The sequence below is a fragment of the Eutrigla gurnardus genome (assembly GCF_963514095.1).
Source record: "Eutrigla gurnardus genome assembly, chromosome: 2".
Classification (NCBI taxonomy): Eukaryota; Metazoa; Chordata; class Actinopteri; order Perciformes; family Triglidae; genus Eutrigla; species Eutrigla gurnardus.
In genome coordinates this window covers 10599665-10622103 of record NC_139916.1, presented here as the reverse complement: position 1 = coordinate 10622103, position 22439 = coordinate 10599665, and the positions used below count along the sequence as shown (strand labels likewise).

At 41.7% G+C, this 22439-nt stretch overlaps 1 protein-coding gene across 1 annotated transcript; it reads right to left on the bottom strand.

Moving 5' to 3' along the window:
* Positions 1-7891: 7891 nt before the first annotated feature.
* ahcy (adenosylhomocysteinase) lies at positions 7892-22350 on the bottom strand. The gene is made up of 11 exons (XM_084024390.1): positions 22206-22350; positions 19306-19496; positions 16234-16309; positions 15111-15263; positions 13628-13740; positions 13039-13246; positions 12840-12927; positions 12614-12731; positions 12244-12366; positions 11487-11558; positions 7892-9121 (listed from the first exon to the last, which is right to left on the bottom strand). Exons 1-11 carry the CDS (start codon positions 22231-22233, stop codon positions 8990-8992), a joined length of 1302 nt encoding a protein of 433 aa, XP_083880516.1. The 5' UTR covers positions 22234-22350; the 3' UTR covers positions 7892-8989.
* Positions 22351-22439: the final 89 nt, after the last annotated feature.

Genomic DNA, 22439 nt, shown 5'->3' with positions numbered 1-22439 from the left:
CAGTTAAGGAATAGCGTGAGTCAGCCAATGTCCTATGAAATATTGCATTGATTAATTGTTAATAAAAATTGTATTTATATTTTCTTAACGTCTCTTGCCCGTGGTATTTTCGAACCGTGCAACCTTGTAAAACTCTAGTAAAGGTAATAATAATAACAATGATAACTAACTATTTTTCTTAAACAAACTATCTCCTGGGGCGAAACTCCCCAGGTGGTGTTGTCGGTGACACCTTTTCTACCCTCCCTCCACTTGCCACACTGGCATATCCGGGACTTCAGAACATGTACAAAGTTTAAACATGCAGTAGTACAGCCCCTGATCAAAAAACCTGGTCTAGATTGCAGTTCTTGCTAATTTCAGGCCTATCTCCAAACTACCATTTCTTTCAAAAACCCTGGAGAAGATCGTGCACAATCAATTAATGGCCTTTCTGGAAGAGCATAATATTCTAGAGGTTTTCCAATCTGGTTTTAAAACCCTGCACAGCACTGAATCAGCTCTTTTAAGAGTTTTTAATTATATCTTTTTAGCTACTGACTCAGGTGACTGTGTTATCCTTGTGCTGTTAGATTTAACTGCTGCTTTTGACACTGTGGACCATGAAATATTGATCTCACGTTTGGAGCAGTGGGTGGTCATCAGGGGCACAGCACTGGAGTGGTTCAGGTCATACTTGGCTGATTGAACCTTCTGTGTCAGCCTTGGTGACTCTGTATCCTCCTCTGCTCCTCTCTCGTCTGGAGTCCCACAGGGCTCAGTTCTTGGCCCTCTCCTCTTCTCTCTCTATCTGCTCCCGCTTGGTTCCATACTTAGGAAGCACGGAATTTTATTCCACCGTTATGCGGACGACAGTCAGATTTATGTGCCTCTTAAAAATAAAGATGACTACGATGTCAGGCTGCTACTTAAATGTCTCGAGGATATAAAGGCCTGGATGGCAATGAACTTTTTAAATTTTAATGACAAAAAAACAGAAGTGATGGTTTTTGGTGGCACGACTGGGAGATCTGGGTTCCTTGGCCCAGTATGTCAAACAGAGCATCACAGACCTAGGGGTGAAAGTGGACCCTGAGCTTAAGCTCAACAGTCAGATCAAGGCTGTTGTCAAATCTAGCTTTTTCCATTTGAGGCAGTTGGCCAAAATAAAGCCAATTCTATCAAGGCAGCACTTCGAGACAGTAATCCACGCCTTTGTTACCACTCGGCTGGACTACTGCAATGCACTGTATGTGGGGGTTAGTGGGTCCTCCATTGCCCGTCTCCAGATGGTACAAAATGCAGCTGCACGTCTTTTAACTTGCACACGTAAACACGAACACATTTCCCCCATTTTAGCCTCACTCCACTGGCTGCCTATTCCTTTTAGGATCCATTTTAAAATTATTTTATTTGCTTTTAAATCCCTGAATGGTCTTGCCCCGCCCTACCTCTCTGAGCTTCTACACCCTCATACACCCGCCCGGTCTCTCAGGTCAGCTGATCAGCTGCTCCTGAGTGTGCCTAAAACTAAGCGGAAGCTCAGAGGGGAATGTGCCTTTGCTGTGTCGGCTCCTAAATTGTGGAATATTCTGCCTCAGGACATTAAACAGGCCTCTTCTCCGTCTTTTTTTAAATCTCTTCTTAAAACCCATCTCTTCTCCTTGACCTTTGGCACCCAGTAAGATGTCGACTTGTCTCCTTGTTTTACATTTCTTATTTTCATTGCTTTTTATTGTGTGGCTTTTATTATTTGTATTACTTTTTTTGTAATTTTGGGCTTTTCTTCTGTACAGCACTTTGGTCAACTTTTGTTGTGTAAAAGTGCTTAACAAATAAAGTTGGATTGGATTGGAAAGCAGTAATAGCACCTCATGCATGTTGAGTGGTCGGAAGACCAGAAACTGTAACTACCTAATGAGTCTAGAGTATCTAGTAGATCTAGTATGTAGTGAGTGTAGCGATTTGTTCGGCTTTATCGAGCTAAAACTCACCTGGCATTCTTCCTCCAAACTGTAACGAAAGCCTGAAAACATACAGAGCAGCGTTTTTCACTCTATAAGTGATTCAAACGGTGTGTGGGCAGAAATCAAAGAAATGGCACTTTTGGCAACTTTTCTCACTACTCATCCGGCGCCACAGAGGAGATCAGACAGCAGCGTGAGGAATGACATTCAAAGGAGACAAATTCTGGAATCAGCAGGGTGAACAGATGATGGTTCCTGCTGGGACAATTGTTGAAGTCAAATACAACTTTAAGTGACCAAAATGTTTAGATCAAAGATACAGTCCTGTTTTTTTATTGAACCCAGTCAGCAGAACAAAACAAAAATGTTGGCATTGTGCTGCAATTTGTATTACTCTGCAAACCACGGATGTCATGACCGTTTGTGAACCAAACATTTTTGAATGTTTTTTAAATAGCGATTAGAGCAGAATATTTCGTTAGATACAAACATGTTGTGTATTTGGGAAATTCGTATCTGTTTTTTTTTTTTTTTTCAATAAATGACCCAGTTCACAACAAGCTACTGTGACAGTGTTGATGATCAATCGATTCCTTAGGGTTTTTGTAGCTTCGTGACACCGGTATCTTCACTCTAGACATTACGGCCTCAGAGGGTTAACGCAACAATTTAGCGCAACAACCTAGCGCAACAACGTAGCACAACAACGGAAGCAGTGCAAATAACCTAAAGCCTAAAATGGAGCTAAAGCAAGTCCAAAGTCGCCTGTCAATAACGGTCATTCAACAAACCACATCACTTGCTCAAACCAAATGCTAAAATATTAACATCCGTAGGTTTGATGAAACGCCTGATGCAAAAAATATTGTCCAAGTCAAATACAGATCAAGTTCCTTGATGAATTTCAGTATTTCCAATCTCCTTTTATCTCCGGTTCGGTTTCCACCAACTCCTCCTTGTTTAACTGCCACCTTTTCTGCTCCAGTCTCTCTCTGACTGCACCCGTTCGCTGCTCGGCAGGTTTGCCAGAGCTTGTTTGCAGAAAACAGCAAGCTGGGAAAACTGAGACTGAACCAACCAAAACCAAAGTGTTCTATAAAATCCAAACTATGAATTAAACGGGGCTGCACAGTTGATGCAAATTCTCTCCAATTTTCATACAGAGAGCGATTCTCTTTACACACTGTGAGCCACTGTTCTTGTGGGTCCGACACCCCGGCTTAATAAACAGGCGTGTTCTTGGGTGTTGGATCATTTAGTTTTCCTTCTTCCCTTTGTTATTAGCTTTGTTGTAATCCCCGGGTAGGAAAGCTACTGGTTGTAGTTAAAGCCAAACAGATCACCCGGTTGGCTTCTTCTGGCAAAGGCAACCTGAACCTCAAACTAAGTAATTATAATTGCCGTATGTCACAATCTGAGTAACTATGATGTGGCTGTAGCTCAGCGGTTAGTGCGGAAGGTCCTTTAACCACAAGGTTGCTGGTCCCCAGCTCCTGGTGTCCTTGAGCAAGACACTAAATCACCACTTTACAGCAGCCCACTGCTCTTAAACACTTAGAAAGGGTTAAATGATGAAGTCAGATATCATGTATGTATATGTAGTTTTGCTTTTGGAGTAGATATTTCTTTCCAAAACTTTGACTAAGAAACAATTATGATTCAGAAATAAGAGGACAGGCCAAATACAGCAAACAGGTTTAGCCTTGCAGCAGACTTTTAAAATGCACCATTCCTCCAGATCGACTAATCTTTTTACATTTTAGTAGCTTTATTTATTTGCTAAATAAAACCATAAATCTTTGGCTTCATCAGTATTTCTCCAATATGTTTTCCATCATGGCGGCTTGCCACTTTAATACCACATCATCTCGTTAAAACGATTTGTAAAGTTTATTCCTACTCGGAATTCCATCTGTAAGTGAAGATCTGAGGCAGCTTCAACAGTAAAGCCAAGATGATAAATGGCCCTCCGAAGGGTGCGTTCCCATCTCCGGACCAGAGATGTTGACTTTATTGCATATCATATTTAAACACAAGTGAAACACTGCTTGTTAAATAAAATCACAAGTTCATTCGCGGAACGGGCTTTTAATAAAAACTTGGGGGAGCTGCACCCTATGGCAAAGCACACTGCATTTAGAAGGCGTAAATGCAGTGTGTATTAAAGGGAAACTGCAGTTTGTTCTTCCTCTAACAAATGAATTCAGAAATAACATCATTGACCTTAAGTAAACGTATGATGACAAGCTTCTGGTGGTCACCAAATAGTAATAGATATCACTGGCGATGCAGAGTCATTCTCCTGACAGAATTACACTTATAAACGTGTGGTTACCACTCGTATATAGCTCAATATAGCAGCGTCGGTCAATATATCCATGGGATTGAAGTTGATCCTTATGAAATTATGTATCCCAACTAAACGGCTGCGAGGACGGCGACGTCTTTGGTTCAGCACAAGGATGCGTTGTATCGCTGCCACAGTTTTGCCACCGTTCACAACCGTCACCGGGTGTCCATTTATGACATTTTAGCCACTCAGACCCTAATTGTTTGTCAATGTGCCAATTTCACAAAATGCTTGCAGGATTCAGCATGCCTTCACATTGACTAGGCCTAATGGGCTAATTAAATGACATTGTAATATACCTAGGCTACTGAGGTTGCGGTAAAGCCTTGTGATGAAATGCATGCGCATTTTATTTTTATTTTCTTCATGAATGACTTAAAACCATTTGTTGCAGCCACTTTGCTGTTTTTTACTTTTAATATCATTTATTTGTGGCTTTGGAGTATGGAAGGTTTTTGTATGACAAAATGATTTCGTATTATTATCTTATTTGTTCTCGTATGTTATTTGACGTTTGTCATCGTCATGGGGGCTGACGAACGTTTCAGTTGGCCGATGGATGAGCGTAGCCTGGTAACATACTTTGTTGGTTTTTTAAGCGCATTGGATTGCTTTTTTGTTCCTGGAAAGGATCAAATAAATATTTTTTCTATATCGAGAGTGTGCGTAACAATACATTCACGTTTTTACGTTGTTCATCGCCACAATCGGTCGAAATGGACACCATTGGTGAAACACAACACTGGCAATGTGCAGTTCCATGCACAACGGGGATTTCTGGGTTACTGTAGCCTACAGTGGCGGCGACTAGCGCCAGGAGCTGAAACATCGCTACGGTAGAGCTAAGAAGGCTCTAAGAGTGCTCCAGACCACTCTTACCAACGTATGACGTACGAAAGAGATTCGTAGCAAAGAACGTTTCGGGAAACACGCAAAATGTTAAGTAGGAACTCTAAGTAGGGGTTACGAATAACGTAGCGTTAAGAAGGCTTTAAGAAGGCTTCGGGAAACCGGGCCCTGGTCATTAATCTTTCGACTGAATAAACTGGTTTCGACGTTGAAACAGACACATTAAAGCTGACATCGCTCTGTAGTGTGTATGGGGGTGTATCATGCTCATTCACTTGTGTTTGGGGTTTCTGCTAGAATGTTTGTACACTCTAATGTTAAATAAAACACAATTTTTCTGTATTCACCCTCTTAATGTTCCATTTAAGTGTCTGCCCAGTCTGCTATGGTGCAGTATCAAGCTACCGTGACGTATTACCGAATGAAATAGGGTAGGCAGGTGGGTGAAGATAAGAATGACCTCTTGATTGTCCATGAGAAAATGACCCTACTTCTCTCTTGATTTATTATCTCAGTAAACATGTTTTTATGGTCTCAATCTCCAGTTCCAAGTCTTCTTCAATCCAGCATGATGATCATTTAGTAAATGATGGTGCATTTAGAGTCAATCACATTTGAAAGTGACCTTTCAAATGTGATTGGAAAGGTCCCTACCACTCTTCCAATGTAGTTATACTAAGCTTATTCTGCAGATCACTTGCAATGAACTACAGAAGGAATTGGGTTTTGTTTTTGTAACAAAAGAAGCAGTTTTCAGGTCTGCATTTTTGCAGCTTTTAAATCATACTGCAGAAGTCTGATTTTTAAGCATTTTCCTCATTAAAAAGGGAGCCTTCACCTACACCTCCTCAATGTAGCTGAATGCATCGCGTCCTCTGATTTTGTCGGCACACGGCTCCTTTTTCAAGAATTTAAACTAGAGACCGATCTGGAGGCCAGTAAAGGTTTCCTCCTCAACTTTTTTTGTTGTTGTGGAAAACAAATACTTAAATAAGATGATCATAAATCATAAGGTCTCATTGCATGAATAAAATGTATTTTTGTGTCCTGTATTTCTCTACCATAACTACTCGTAGTCATCTCTGTTTATCCTGACAAAAATCCACTACAATCAACATATATATTAATCCGTGATCAAATCTGCTAACCTGCACGAGTCCAAGATATTGATCGACGGCGTGGCTGAACAACTGAAGCTCACCTCACGTATCATCGGGTTCAAAGCTCAGGTTTTGTTGAGTCACACAGGCAGCGCTTCCACAACGTGTTTTGCTGTTGTGGTTTTTACAGCGACCTCACCCGTCTCCTGTTTTAGAAGAAGGTCCCACTCTCCCACCTCTGAGGTCTAACATCAGCAGACTTCCAGCGTGGTCCTGAAAAGCATTTAAAGTGTGATCTGTATCAGATCTGCTCGTCTGACATCTGCTTTGCGTTTTGTCCGCTAACTCAATTTTTATCATGGAATAGGAGCGTCGATCGATGCCCGGAGGACTGTGCAGCAGCAATCTTATCAAAGTGTTGGGCTTGGGGGGGACCCCCCCCCCCCCCACCGCGTTTGGGTTCTAAGGCCAAACAGAAGCTTCTCATCCAAAATACCAGCAGCAAAATATGATACCACAATATCGGTGCTACAAATCGTACCTTCCACATTAAATACGGAACTAATTGGATTCTGTGTTGGTGCCATTGGGACATTTTGTTCGGGATGTAAATAAAACTGTTAAACTCTAAACAGCCTCATTAGAGGGTCTTGTGCCGTGCCCAAGGACTCGGCCGACGAGTGGTGCAGCCCAGATTCATTTACGAGTATAATACTGAGGAACAAGAGAAGAGGTGACGTTATAACAAATTATAAACATTTATAATGTCTTATAAATTATGCGTTGGCTTCACTTTTCAAAACCACTTTTGTCACTTCATTAGAACATTTAGCGGATGTTTTTTTTCACTAAGCTGGCCAGCCTCTGGGGTTTAAACTGTCAGAGATGAGATAAGGGGAGTTAGATTGTGTAGCTTACCACCTGTATATATTTAAATGTTTAATGCCTTGCTCCCCCCCCCCCCCCCCATCAGAAGGCGATGGGGAGGTTTTCCCGGAAATGAGGGGAGCGAAGAGGGATGGCATGTCATGAAAGTCCACAGCTGGGTTCAGACCAGGAATGTTGCTATTAAAGTATGTATGGATTTCATCACAGGGGCCTTTAGATCACCCACTTTCTCCAGGGAGGCGTATATGACCGAGGAGCCGACTACTCACCAAAGAAAGTGAAGCTCCATCCTCTTTAAAAGGAAGTTATGAAGGAGGTCGTTTCATCAGAAGCGGCTTTCATGTCTACATTTTGAGATACAGGCGCTCTAATCCAGATCCAGTTTTCACAAAGACGGGGTTATGAGATTTTACAATGGTCACTAAATTAGTTTCTCCAATAGTTTTACAGTGTCTTTACAGTTCTTAAAAAAAAAAAAAAAAAGAAAAGAAAAAAAAGCATCAATAGTTTTACCTTTTAGTTTTTTTTTTTAAATTGTTCTGTGAAACACTACGAATTGTCTTGTTGAATGAAATGGTGCTTGACACACAAAGTTGCCTGAATTAAACATTTCCATCTACAAAACACCTTTTAGTCACATGAGGGAGCCTGAACGTCGATTCCATTATCTAATACACGGAAAGACCAGTTTATTTTGCTGATGGGGGGGGGGGGGGGGGGGGGGGGTTATCAAAACGACCACACAAGCAGAAACAATCCATAGTCAACATTATTATTATTTTTTTTATTTTCATTCCATCGTTTACAAGAAGTTGAACTCATTTCTGGCTGTAACCGTTTAATTTCTCACTGTAGCCAATCAGGATGAAAACCGTGACTGCTTTTTAACATCAGAGGAAGGGGGGGGCTGTTGCACAAGTTTTGGCTCTTCAAGTCTAATTCAATTAAATCACAAAAAAGAAAAACTCAGGCAACAAAGAATAAGACTTCGTGTGGTTTGGTAGTTTCCTTTGGCAGCAGTGCTCCTCTTTACCGGTAACCCTGGACGACAGGAACTACCCTAGAACGCCACAAGCATCTTCTCGCACAGCTCACGTACAGTTTTCATATTAAGTGCTAAAACAGGGCAGCGTTAATGTAAATATAAGGGAATATGGCCACTGTACGCTAAACAGTCTGCCTCGATTCATTAGAGAAGATGCACAATTCTGCTGCCTTCTGCCTGGAGCTCAGGTAGAAGAAGCATCAGGGTTCATTTGATTCCACTAATGGAGAGGGAATGACGAAGAGGAATTAGCCAGAGGAGTAGCACTTTGTTTTTGATGAGAGAGGAGAGACGGCAGATGACTGAAGATGTTGGTGTGTTTAGAGTAAAACAAGGAGAGGTTGAGAGAAAATTAGTTGTTGAAATACAAAAAGGTTGGACGTCACTTTGACTCGTCTAAAAGAAAAACGTTTCTCTTTCGATGTACAGACATAAAGCTAAGCTTTGGGTCAGTTGGCCAGTAAATTCACCTCAAATCGTCTTTGCGGTTCAGTACCAGCTGTTGGATGGTAGATTAAGTTTGAGCTCAGCTTCATACAAGCAGATCAAGGTATCCAAACTTCAACCGTGTCAGTCATCAGATACTGACACAGGATGCAGCTTGTGAAATACTTTTCTTCAGCGTTTGATGAGCTTAATTAAAAAAAAAAAGGGAACAAACATGTCTGTGGATCCCTGATAGTCAAACTGGTGCCCACTGACCAACCTGTCAAAGTGCTCCCACCCACCGAGCCCTGCTACACCTAAACACCAACACCGTTCTAGCCACACCTCGTCCTTTCGCCTCTTTCCCAGCCGGGCGGGGGACCGCTCAGTAGCGATAGTGGTCCGGTTTGAAGGGCCCCTCGGTGGGCAGACCCAGGTACTTGGCCTGCTTGTCCGACAGCTTGGTCAGCTTCACTCCCAGCTTATCCAGGTGGGCGGCGGCGACCTGCTCATCCAGCTGTTGACATACGGAGAGAGAAATGGGAGAGTTTTCCATTAGAATAAATTGGCATTTTTTTTCTTTAACACAACAAGAAGGTAGAAAACGCATACATTTTGTTGGGGCCAGGTATATGTACTCGCACCCAAAGACTGAGTCGGGCACCTCAGGAGGGTCACAGGAGTGGTTATTGGTTGGCCCCAAAAATGTGCAGAATGTCTTCCATCGCCTTCTATATTTATAAATGCAGTACGCCATTGCGTCACATGAGGGAGTCGGGATGTTTGTATCGTAAAACTACCTCATGAGGAAACTGAACTTTGTTGTCATTTATCAAGACTTAACATGAGTAGGTTTTCAATTACACCTGCATATGACAATGTGATCAATCATACGCACGTATGGCTGGTTTACCTATTCAAGATAGTGCAAGGTGATGCAAAGATGGCGGTTAACGATATTTATATCATCCCGGTGAATCAAAAATATGCTTCAAACTGTTAAAATGGCCACAAAAACTTCCTGTTATCACTTTACATTTCGTTAAGAAATATTTGTGTTGTGTCAAAGATAACAGTCATCTTTTTTTAAGTGAGAAAGGTTCAAAATTCAGGTTAGGTTGGGTCACATATGCAGCACTTCCTCATCTTGTGTGTTTTTTTTTTTTTTTTTTTTTAAACCACAGCAACCCCATCTGAATCATGTTTTAGAAGAAGGTCCCACCTCTGAGGTTTCATCCAATCAACAGATTCCCAGCTTGGTCCTGAAAATGGTTTAAAGTGCTTCTATCTGGAAGCACTTTATCAGATCTGCTCCCGACATGTGGTTTGGGTTTCGTCCGCTAACTCAATTTTTAATAATGACATTTTATTTATTTTTTTGTATCCTGTATTTATTTATTTTTTAAATTGGGCTCCATTTTTTACTTCTCTAAAACGATATTTATAATTTTCCCAGATAATGGAAATTGACCAACGGTATGAGGAGATGAGCCCGCCAGCAGGACATGACACACCGCATCCATAGAACAAAGTCCTCTACTGGTATCACTTAAAAATACATCTGAAGCCCTTCTAGCCCTCGATGCCGTACATGTAAAAATATGTCACATAGCATAGATTTTCCATCCTGGAGGGCTGTGTGACGCACCTAATGATCATCTTCATTATGTAGAATTCTTCTCTTCTTCATTTGTTAATAAAAAAAAAAAACGTAATCGCTAACATTTCCGACAATAACCCGAGGAGAAATTTCTAAATCGCCAAATAATCCGTTTTATAAAAATAGAAACGGAGGAAGAGCAGAAAGTCTTCAAACTAGAGAGGCTGGAACTAAAGGTTTGGCGATGCTCAAGTTCCCACAATAATTTCTACTTTGAGAAAAAAATAATACTTGCTCAAGTCAACTCGTATCAATGGGATGCGATACTTCGACACCCACATAATTTCCTCACATTTACAAACTTCAATATGTGATGGTATATCACCTTTTGTGACAAGGACAGACACTACTTCTGATACTAAGAACCTTAGTGACCCTTATTCGAGCACACGATGATCAACAAAACATGTCCGTCCAACGACCAGTATTTCAGAGTCTTAATGGATTTGATAAGTGATCCGTTGCATAAGAATAGTCTTCTGTTTCACAGCGAGGAGTATTTCAGTGAACATGAAGGACTTATATGGAAGGAAGCGGGTCATCTTGATGGAGGGAAGATGTTCTGGAGGCCATAACCCCGCTCCTTAAAGCTCCACATTATCTCATGGCTTTTTACTGTAAAGCACCAAATAAATCTGTTGCGTTCAACAGCAGCTTCCCGTTTCATTTTTTTTAATCTTTCAATTCCTGCCCGTCTTATGAACCCCCCGCTCCCCTTTGATGTTAATGCTCTCTATCACTGTTAAAACATCACATCTGGGATTTCCTGCTTTAATATTTATTCACTGCGGTTTTTGGGCTTAACTGAAACACACTTCATGCCAAGATCACTGTAAAAGGAACCGAGCTGAGATCATATCGCTTTTTAAAACGTCACCCAGCTTGATCTATATCTTTAATATATCCGTTCCATCCTGAATGAACATCTAGAGTTCAAGTCTTGTGTAAAAAAAAAGACCCCTTGGTTTTAGATGGTTATCGAGGATTGAAGTGATATCTGCCAAGTTTTCTGACCCCTTGTTTAATAGCTCAATAAAATGGAAAGAAGAGACCAGTATGGCTCATCCAAGCAGGAAAAACAACTGTCCCATATGTTTAAAGTGCAGGATGTGATTAATCTTATCTAATAATCACTAATCTGGAATCATTTAATTTCCCTCTGCAGCCTAAGTGATGTACTGCACAAAATACACAGTGTTATCAATTAAGTGGGGCTTCTGACCTTCTTGGGCAAGAAGTAGACTCCAATGGGGTATTTGTCGGTGTTGGTCCACAACTCGATCTGAGCCAGAACCTACGGGGGGAAAAAAAGGACAGGAGATGAGACTCACACAGGAACTGTGTTGCAGCTGTAGTGTCATCTTAGCAAGTCCAGCTGCCGGTGAGTTGAGGCCTTCATACACTTGGGGTGTTGCAAATAAATGACACATCAGAAACAAATTTAATTTGTGATAGTTGCACACTATCCATAAAAGATTTTAAAACATTTGCAAAGCCAGAGCAGTCCACGGATGATCCATTTTGAAAGGTAACATTTGAAAGCAAGTTTCACACTGGTTCCCAAAATAAATAAATAAATAAATAAGGGATTTTTCCTGTGGCTTGTGGATTATTGAGAAAGAATCTCTGTAGCAAACGTTGATACGTATTTTGTTCAGCAGAATATTGTTAACAAATTATCACATCATTATTTTGATGGTGAAATGTGACTAAAACCAGCAGGATAAACAGCCAGCCTTGTAAATGTAAAGTGCTCCGAGTGAATGCGGGTTCCCTCTGGTAAACGGGAATGTAGTGCACATGGTTGGAGCTCTTGTTGTGAAAGGTGATAATGGAAGGAGGGGATCTGGCATGCTTCACCTTTGTCAAGGCATGTAAAAGTGAGAATTAATTATTAGACACTCCCCCTGGTGTGAAGGCCTTTAACAGTCAACATTTTTACTGCCATGTTTTCTCTGGCTCACACAAACTCTCAGTACCTGGTTGGTGAAAGAGTTGCTCATGACGAAGGACGGATGTCCCATGGCACAGCCCAGGTTGACCAGTCTGCCCTCAGCCAGGATGATGATGTGGCGGCCGCTCTTCATACGATAGCGATCGACCTGGGGAGGAGGAAGAGGATTAAGGCTTCTGTGACGGTTCAGATACAGACCGATGTGCGAGAAAACAAAACACAAATTCAGAATTATTTCACCTTTATTTAACAAACAAGTTTGAGATCAAATCATTTCAGGGACCCCCTGCAGTAACCCTGCAGACCCCCTGGGGGAACCCCTGTTGAAGATTTCAGTTCTAGGATATGAAAACATAATTAAATTGGAAAATTCATAAAGTCCACATTTTTCCTACCTGTGGCTTGATGTTGATCTTCTTGGCGGCGTTTTTGTTGAGCCAGCTCATGTCGATCTCACAGTCAAAGTGTCCGATGTTACAAACGATGGCGTCGTCCTTCATGTGCTCAAAGTGACTGAAGGCAACACACAATATTCACCATTTTAAAATTATAGTACTTCATCACTGCATGGGATAATTCATTCACTCATGTCAGATTAGTTCTGGTGTTGGTCACACTCACTGTCCCATGATGATGTCCTCACAGCCGGTGGTGGTGACAAAGATATTTCCTTCCTTGCACGCCTCATCCATGGTGGTCACCTCGTATCCTGCAGAGAAACCGAGGATGAACACAAGCAGCAGAGCAGCGAGATGTCTTAGTGATAGTTTAAAACCAGTGTTCACGGCATTAACATGGCGTCGCCATCACCACCACCTACCCTCCATGGCTGCCTGCAGGGCGTTGATGGGGTCGATCTCTGTGACGATGACGCGAGCGCCGAACCCACGCAGAGCCTGGACGCAGCCTTTGCCCACGTCACCATAGCCCGCCACCACGGCGACTTTACCGGCGATCATCACATCAGTGGCTCTCTTGATGCCATCGATAAGGCTCTCCCTGCAGCCGTACAGGTTGTCGAACTTGCTCTGCAGGGAGAGAGACAAATAGATTATTGGTGAGCAGGATGTTGAGCATTTTTCCCTGAGAGACAGTCAAACTCTCCCTGACGGCCCAGTGTCAGATTTATACATTTTCTCCATAAATTTAAATGAGTCAGAGCATTCTCATGACCTCTAGTTCAGGGACCATTCAATTTAGCTGTATATTTATTATACTTGAAGCATTCAACTCAAATTGTGGAGATTATTTCAGTCAACTAGAAGTCAAGTTTGTCGTTTGAATCGGACATCAGACAAATAATCAAACCTGCAAGGTGACACATTTTAGAGACAGTCATTCATTCAACAAACTTCAAAAAGGTGGTACTTAAAGGAGTATTAGATATTTTTGTCCTACAGCCTGCTTACCTTTGTGACGGAGTCGTTGACATTGATTGCGGGCATTTTCAGCTCGCCCTTTTTCATCATCTTGTACAGGTTGTGGACTCCTGTAGTAGTCTCCTCCGATACGCCACGGATACCTGAAAAAAGTCAATTGAATAAGATGCTTTCATGTTATTGAAACTAGGAGTTTTAAAAGTGGTTGCCAGTCTAGCAACCAGCCATCAAATTCTTTGTTGCTTTAACACCTATGATACAAATTATTTGGTCATGTTCTTCACAAATCTGTCTCGATTCTGCTTCGACAGCTGAATTCCCCGTCACGATCAGCTAAAGAGACAATGTCGTCCCACAGCAAGTCACGTCAGAACGTTGATGAAATATTTAAAATCTATTGTACCTGTTCCTAAAGAATTAAAAAAAATTGTGAGAATCGTCACAAATATGCAGAAATACAAATAATATCTGGTGAGAAATCTCTTGTTACCGAGAAAGAGGAAATGATCCCATTGTTGGAAAATTAAAAAAATGTGTACAAAATAATTAAGACTTTCCAGTGACAATCACAATATCTTATGTATTTGTAACTTTAGAAGGAAGTGGCTCCAAGACAAAAATTTAAAAAAAATTGTGGCTGTGACTAAGTTCAAAAATAAGTATAATGGATGAATGAAGTTGCCCTCCAAACCAGCCGGTCTCAGACCACTGACGCCATCTAGTGTCCAAAGCGCTTCCCTACAGCTTAAAGTTAAATGACTCATTCGGGGACATTTTGGGGTTAAAATTAGTTTCCCCGTAGTAGGCATTTTACAGAAAAAGGACCCCAAAATGATGCCTGATTGACCAGAGAACTGACTTGACAGTTGGTAAAACAGTGAGACCTAATCTAAAACCCTCACAAATGTAAAGGGTAGAAGATCATTCTGAAAAAAAAAAAAAAAAAAGGTGAATAACACCTGCACACTCCAATTTATTCAAGGACAACTTTTCCATCTCGCTTGCATCTCGGAATATTTTAACAGGAGGGGCGGAAAAAAACATCTACAATCACATCCATATTCACACTAATCAGGAAACAAGCTCTATGGCAGGTGTGATAAAACATCCAACGTGGACGTGTTATCACGCATGCACTACGTTTAAATATGGGCATGTTTTTTGGCTGGTGTTTTGGAGAAACCACGTGGAGCTTGTTTCCTGATTGGTGTGCATTATGTATGAATATCGATGTGTTTTTACCTCTGTTAAAATATTCTGCCCTGACGAGGATGAAGATCGAAGTGTTGTCCTTGATAAATTGTGGTGTGCAGGTGTTCACCTTTTGTGAAGCCGTACCGATGGCCTAGCACCTCCGTGATCTAGGTTTAATTCACCTCTTTAAAGCGACAGAAGGTCGATCATGTATCGTCATCAATGAGACTTTGAGCCTTTTTTCCTCAAACCCAACATGAACCAGAGAAAATAAACACGGCCCTCATAATTCAAAGACAGCATGTGGAAACAAACCAACCTGCCAGCAGTTTGGGATACTTTGTGTGGACCATGTTGGTGAGGTCTCCTCCGTCATCCAGGATCATGTTGAGGGGCTTCTCGTCCTTGAAGTACAAGGTCTGTTCGATGCACCACACGTACTCTTCATCGGTCTCACCTTTCCACGCATACACTGCACAAAGAGAGAGACATACTTGCTCATTGTCTTTCCTTCTGTGTGCAACGTGACACGATTCCCACCTAAATCCAAATACGTTCATTGTTTTCCCCAACATCACCCACACACAAGTGTTACAGAGTGACAGTGGCGAGCTGAGACACAGTTTACGCAAAAGGCATGGACTTCTCATCCACATTTGTTAGAATTGTCTGTCTGTTACAAACCGTTTATGACTATCTGAGAATCATCTGAGGATTTTTAGTCATGTTATCACGCTGGCTTCACCACAGTAAGCATGAAGTACATTTAAGTCAACTGTGAATCACGACTACACCCCCCTTTGTGTGACTGGCCTCCGTGCAATTGTCTTTTAAACAAACTACCTCACAGCTTTCCTCGTTTAACGCTGGCATTTCAGATTTAACTAGCCTGGAAAGTTTCTGAAAAGCTCATCTGTGGTTGAGAGAAATGCCAGCATGTTTGGCAAGAAGGCCAAAAAGGAGAGAAAAAAAGACTAGATTTCAGCCTCACATCATGATGGGAGGATATAGGATTTTATCGTGATTAAAAAAAAAAAACTCAATGGAGTTGATCGGAATTTCTATTATTGGGATCATCTTAAATAATAGTGAAGTCATCTATCGAGCCTTATGATCGTCTTATTAAAGATTGATTATTTTCTTCTCCGTGACCCAATAAAAATTTGTTTCTTAACAAAATGTAAAGTGATGTTTAGGTGACAAACTTTCTTTTTTTTTTAAATTCAAGCACATTTTTGCTGATTATCGGGATAATAGTGACGTTAAATTCTCAGATCGGCCCATGTTTACAGGACGGTCTCTTTAAGCACCCAACACAATAAAAGATGTACTTTATGCGCGTTGTTTCACATAAATCAATTTTTCTGGCATGTGCCAGAAGGTCATAACACACAGCTAGTTGACAGGATATTTAACATACAGACAGAGGAGGTGGTCGTTACCTGGAACGCCAGTCTTGGCAATGGCAGCAGCAGCGTGATCCTGAGTGGAGAAGATGTTACAGCTCGACCACTGAACCTGAGGAGGAAGAGCGAGAGAGCGTCAGCAAGGGGAGAATGTGAGCCTCGACTCATTCACTTTCCTTTGATTACGTTCCAATTAAGTGTCTAGCTCACTATCATGGTAGAGAAGTGAAAAATCCAGTCCGATTTAAACAAACCACAAAAGCACAATATATGGTAAAGTGATTCCAGTGTTTTGGTTCCATTACATTTTGTTGTGTCATTACCTCATCACAATTACACCACTGAAAGACAATACATTATAATTTTTTATCTCATTCTTCCCACGACCCTGAATATGGGATAAGCGGTACCGTCGGTGGTGAGAATCACTCCAAGTCCTCGGTGCAGATCCCTCCCTCCCTCCCACAGCTGCAACACTTTAAGTTGGGCACTAACGCCTCAAAAAGGGCATATAGTCAATAACATGCAAATAATAACCAAAAGATTCATACATCATCGTTTGCTGTTCAGTAATGTAGTTTCCTCCTACTAAACTAGGTACTACTGTAAAATGAAATTCAAGCCAAGCAGCATAGAGACAGCGATCATTCAAAATGTATGTTTTAGGATACAAAGACTTAACAAGAACCCACAAACAAAAAAAGATAGTAAAGAGGGAAGGAATTGGAAGAATTAGAGAGTATCACCACCACCAAAAGAGAAGCAGAATCAATAAGAGGTTGTCATAATCTCTGCTGGTTCCCACAGGATGAAACCAGTCCTGGTTGGAAAGATAACAACCAGCATGATAACAGAACACGGCAGCCTTGAGGCAGGCAGGAAATCCAGACTCACTGAGACAGTTTGTTCAGTTAAATGAATCAATAACCTTGTCCTCGCTCTTTCAGCAACTACTGCTGTAGTGCACTTTAGCAAGAGAGTAGGCAGAGGTTAAAATGGGCATTTTACGGGTAAAACTCTTCTATGAAGAAGCAGATTCAGGCAGAAAGAGATTGTGTGTTCCAAAGTATGGTAGCATTTTTATATTTAACTATCTGCCTGTCATCCACACAAAAAGTTTATGATTCATATGAACGAAGAACAAAAGAAAAGAAAAAACATGAATATTGACAGAGCCAAAACAGGTTTTAACTGGACTAGAACATTTTAAAATCTAAAAAAAAAAAAGAAAAAAAAAAAGTTTTCCGTGTTTGGTTAAACTTCAGGTTATTAAAAGGAGAAATACGGTCATTTTTGACCCCATTGTCGTTGTCCCCTGGGTTATCCCGACTTTTCAGAAGCAAAAAACCCAACAAAAATTTACTTGATAGCCAGAGATGTATACCTGCGTGGCAGCCTTGGAGAATCGCTCCAATGCTAACTCATAGGGGCAAATTGTATCTGCTTTTCTGGGCCTCAGAAAATAATTCCAAGACCTATGCAACACAGGTTGGGTCCTTACGAGACACAACAGCGCTTGTTTAGCTCAAATAGTGTGGCGAAACGACATAAATATGAGTTTTTGCAAGGAGTTACTCACCTCAAATCACCCCGAAGACATTAGCAGTAGATAGCAGAGCGTGCGCTCGTCCCTCCCAGTCACCGCAAGAACGAAAACGTTTTCCCTCATAGTTTTGATTTTGTACCTGCCAGGCAGGTACACATCTCGGGCTAGGTCAAGTCAATTTTTGTCAGGTTTTTTGCTTCTGTAAAGTCAGGATGACCCTGGGGACAACGCAATGGGGTCCAAAATGACCGGATTTCCCCTTTAACTGGGGATGTTAATAATTACCCATTTAATAAATGCCATCAGTTAAAAGACATTTTTCATAGGGATGCTCTAAATCGATTGTTATCGGCAGATATGGACCCATATCTGCCGTGAAAGTGCAGATCAGAAAAGCCGATCGCATATTTATATATTTTTTTACCCGAGACTGTTTTTCTGCGCCTGACGCAGGGTGGGAATTTCACAACGGCAAAGTTCCAGTGTAAACAATGCTAGTGACGCGTGGTGAGCTTTTAAGGAATTACAGCCACCCTTGTGTGCACAGCAGGCTCGTCCCATGTCTGTGGATCAGAGCGATTGCTCTGCTGTGCAGAAGAACGTCAACCGTTTTCAGCTTAATAACAGCCTTCTGAGTGGAGCTGAGCAAGTAGGCAGTGAAAGCACACAGGGGCATTTTTATTAAAAAGTAGCGGTCCAGTTCCGCTCGGGCGTGCGCACATGTTTCTAGGCAACACAAGCGGAGCTGAACAAGCAAGTGGCCACAAGCGGGCAGCGGATTTTGCAGAGAGCGGAATTTTTATTATAAAAGTACCGTTCTAGTTCCACTCCGGTCCCACTCACACCACGAGTCTGAAGCCCAAGCCCATCCCAAGCCCGCTGTGTACAACACAGTCATCAACAGTATTTTCAGTCATAAAACGGCTCAATAGCAGGGAGAGATCCCACTGATAATAATCTCAATAATGAGAGGGACTGCCTCGATTAAAGTGGACTTGATTGTAAATACAGCACATTGAGAATTATTATTATTATTATTCCATCCATTCTGTGATCGGTATCGGCAGATTTCTGATTCCTGTGATCGGTGATCATATCGCCCCCAAAAAATGCTGATCGGTGCATCCGATGTTGTCACTGTGTGTAATGCTGCTGCTACACTTTAATTTTAATTTCCCAGCTTGGTATCAATAAAGTATATCCATCCATCCATCCATAATTTTTCACCTTGTTGGTTAATGATGGCTAAACAAGGGAAGGCCCACCCAGTCAGGAAGTAAATCCAAATTATCATCCCTAATTAAGAACCAGTTTCTCATGCTTGACATTTACGGAAATTATCAAATTCAAATGTTTTTGATTTTGAAACCACACCAATGTAAATTTTGCCTTTTTTCTGCACACCGTTGCACTGCTACAGCCCTCAAATATACTGAAATCAACTACGTGATAAAAAGGCAATTTTAACGCCTCCTCCTCTTAACCCTGGTAGGAAAAAATGTTTTTCTGAAAGCCCCGAGAGAGAAAAAAAGACTTGTAATAAAGCAGCTGGCAAATGTCACCTCAGCTCCGAGGGCAGTTAGGGTCTCGATGAGCACGGCGGTCTGCAGGGTCATGTGGAGGCAGCCGGCGATACGGGCGCCCTTCAGCGGCTTGGATTGACCGTACATCTCCCTCATCTTCATCAGACCGGGCATCTCATTCTCGGCAATGTCGATGGCCTTTCGCCCCCACTCGGCCAGGCTGATGTCAGCTAGGAGAGATAAAAAAAATTAAAAAAAAGATGTTAAAACATGATTACAATAAACATATCCTCGACAACTTCCTCGACGGTGCACACTCTGTCATCGAATCAAAATCAGTCTCTAAAGATTAAAATTGTAATCCAACGACATCCTGCTTGTCAAATTACACCTTCCACCAAGTGCTCATTAACAACCAATTTAAATCCAAGATGTTTTGATGAAGCAAATTATTTTAACTGCCAATAAAACCAAATGCTTGCAAAAAAGGGCAATAAACATGTCGAGATATTGCTTGAGACTTGGCACAACACAACAGGAATGAATGTAACAGGGGAGGTGTTTTCTGAAAATTGAGTTAAGTAAGCACAAATGTATCTCATCCCCATTTATTCCCTTTTGAAAGTACAAGCCACAACATTTATTTCTCAAACACGTCAGAACACGTTATGAACGTCCCCTCCTGATATTACAAAATCTGCCGTGGGTAGAATGGGCTGTTTAACCACCAGGTTGGCAGTTTGATCCCCGTCTCGTAACAGCATGTCAAAGTGTCCTTGAACCCCATACTGAGTTGATGCAGTGCACGTGAGGGCACGAGAACCTTGTTCGGCTGACCGGTATGATCCCACAAGCTACACCCCCCCCCCCCCGACTGCAGCTAACCGGCACTGGCCTGAAAGACCGGCCGAAGACAGGATAGGGAACACCAGTTTGCTCTGAGGTCAATGGGAGTGACTAAAACTAAAAAAGCCACTCAGCTGGGTTAATTTCTAAACGTCAGATGTGAATCATTGTGTGGTCCTGCACGGCTACATTGGCAGAGCTCCTGTACTGGTGGGCATTTGGGGGTTCAAATCCCATCTAAAAAGCCATTGGTATTAGCATTTTAAGTCATCATCCACCAGGGGCATGTGCCCACATGACCAAAGTCAACTTTGGCCGGGCCCGATTTAAACGGTTGGCACAGTCCTTTGAAAAGTGAACAAAGGCAGGCTTGTTAATGTTGACTCAATCGTTTTTGATCGGTGTAAACCAAGGTTTTAAAAAGGAGTAACACCCTCAGTAATTTACTTCAGGAATAAAAAATAAAGTTTTCCATGTGAAGTTCAGTTCATATAGCAGCAAACCAAGTCAGTTGTAATCTGTTTTTCTGCTTTGTTTACATAGCCGGTCCGCTGCTGGTTTTAGTGCATGTGAGCATCCACCGCCGGCTAGCTCATGGCCCTCGTATGGCAGTTACAGCAGCTAATGCCATCTGTCAACTCAGCCTTCGCCATGTTGTCCTGTGTAACAAAGTAATACTTTGTGTCAATAGAACATGACATTAGTGTAATCATCCACTAATCTGTGGATTATTTCCTCATGTAATTAATTCAGCTTTTAAAACTTTCCCTATAATGCTGGGAAACAGAGGGGGAAAAAATCCACATGAAAAATTGTGAACATATATAACTATATATATATATATATATATATATATATATATATATATATATATATATATATATATATATATAACTATATATATATATATATAACTATATATATATATATAACTATATATATATATATATATATATATATATATATATATATATATATATATAAACTAATATTGATATTAATATTCTGCTGCACGTCCGGCCGTTTGCTGCAAACCCCACTAAGCATTTCATCAGAATAGTACACAATGTACATTTCAACATCTGAAGAAAAACACAGGGGGAAAAAAATGAAAATCTGATTGCTTTATGTAAATGAGTAAGACTGCATCAATTAACATGTGAGGATTTGACAGACAAATCCCTGAGAAGTTCTCTATATGCATGTAGTTAATGGAGAACGTGTAGACTTTGCCCCAGTTATCTTTTACCAGCGTTGTGCAACTCCTTCTGCTTCTATCCAGCTGCTTCACAGATCAGGCCAACACACAGGTCTGATAAGAATTACTACGTTAACCAAGAACTTAGTTACTTTGATGGCCTGGAATATAACATGTACTATTTTACATGCATTCCCTGACAACTCAATGCAAAGTTTGTAGTACTTTTCTGCACCCCCTCCCCCTCGTATGTTGCCTTTCCATTTATTAAGAATCAGATATGTGTGAATGTTAAACGCATCGTTCATTTCATAATCAAAGCTGCTACACATGAGCACCACGTGTTGTGGTCCCATCATTACTACGGCACGCAAGTTGCTCGGTCTCTGCCTGCTCCTGTCACTCATGTGAAAGCGGTCATCACGGGGAAATGTAGTTCGCGCACAGTTAGGGCGCAGGGTGTCCGGCTCCGCTAAGAACTACATTATCCAGAGGCTGCCGGCGTCGATTCTGCGTTCGCCGCCGACGAAGCCCCACGCTTGGCGCTAGTACGGTGGCTCCATGTCGATTCATTCTCAGATTTAAAACAAACCCTAAAAAACCGCGAGTTTGCCGGCGAGGAGCTAAAATGACCAACAACGTACAATGACGATTAAAAATGTAAACACGCACACACACACACACACCCGCTCGCAATGCAAATGTAAGCTACAGCGAAGCCCCGAAAGAGCTATAAATCAAAACCTGGAACGTGGTTTCATGATAAGCTTTAAGGCTAAACCCGGCTTCCAGAAGAGCCACCCGACATGGCCGTTACAGCAAACTTCACAACATGCTAGCTAGCATACCGCCAACGGAGGTAAGGACGATTGAAATCATATAAATCGACACTGACCGACTTTGTAGCCAAGTTTCTCAGACATGGTTGTTTTTTTGTTGTTGTTCCGGGCAGGATGAGTGGAGCGGGAGGCTAGCCGAGAGAGGGAGGGACAGAGAACGTGACGGCTCGCTTTTTTATCGTCGAGGCCCACATTCAAACCGGTTTACGCGACGGGGCGGGTCAAAGCCGGATTTATTCTAGATTTCTATTGGCCGCGGTAGCTCCCGCCCCGCCTGTGAGTGATATGAT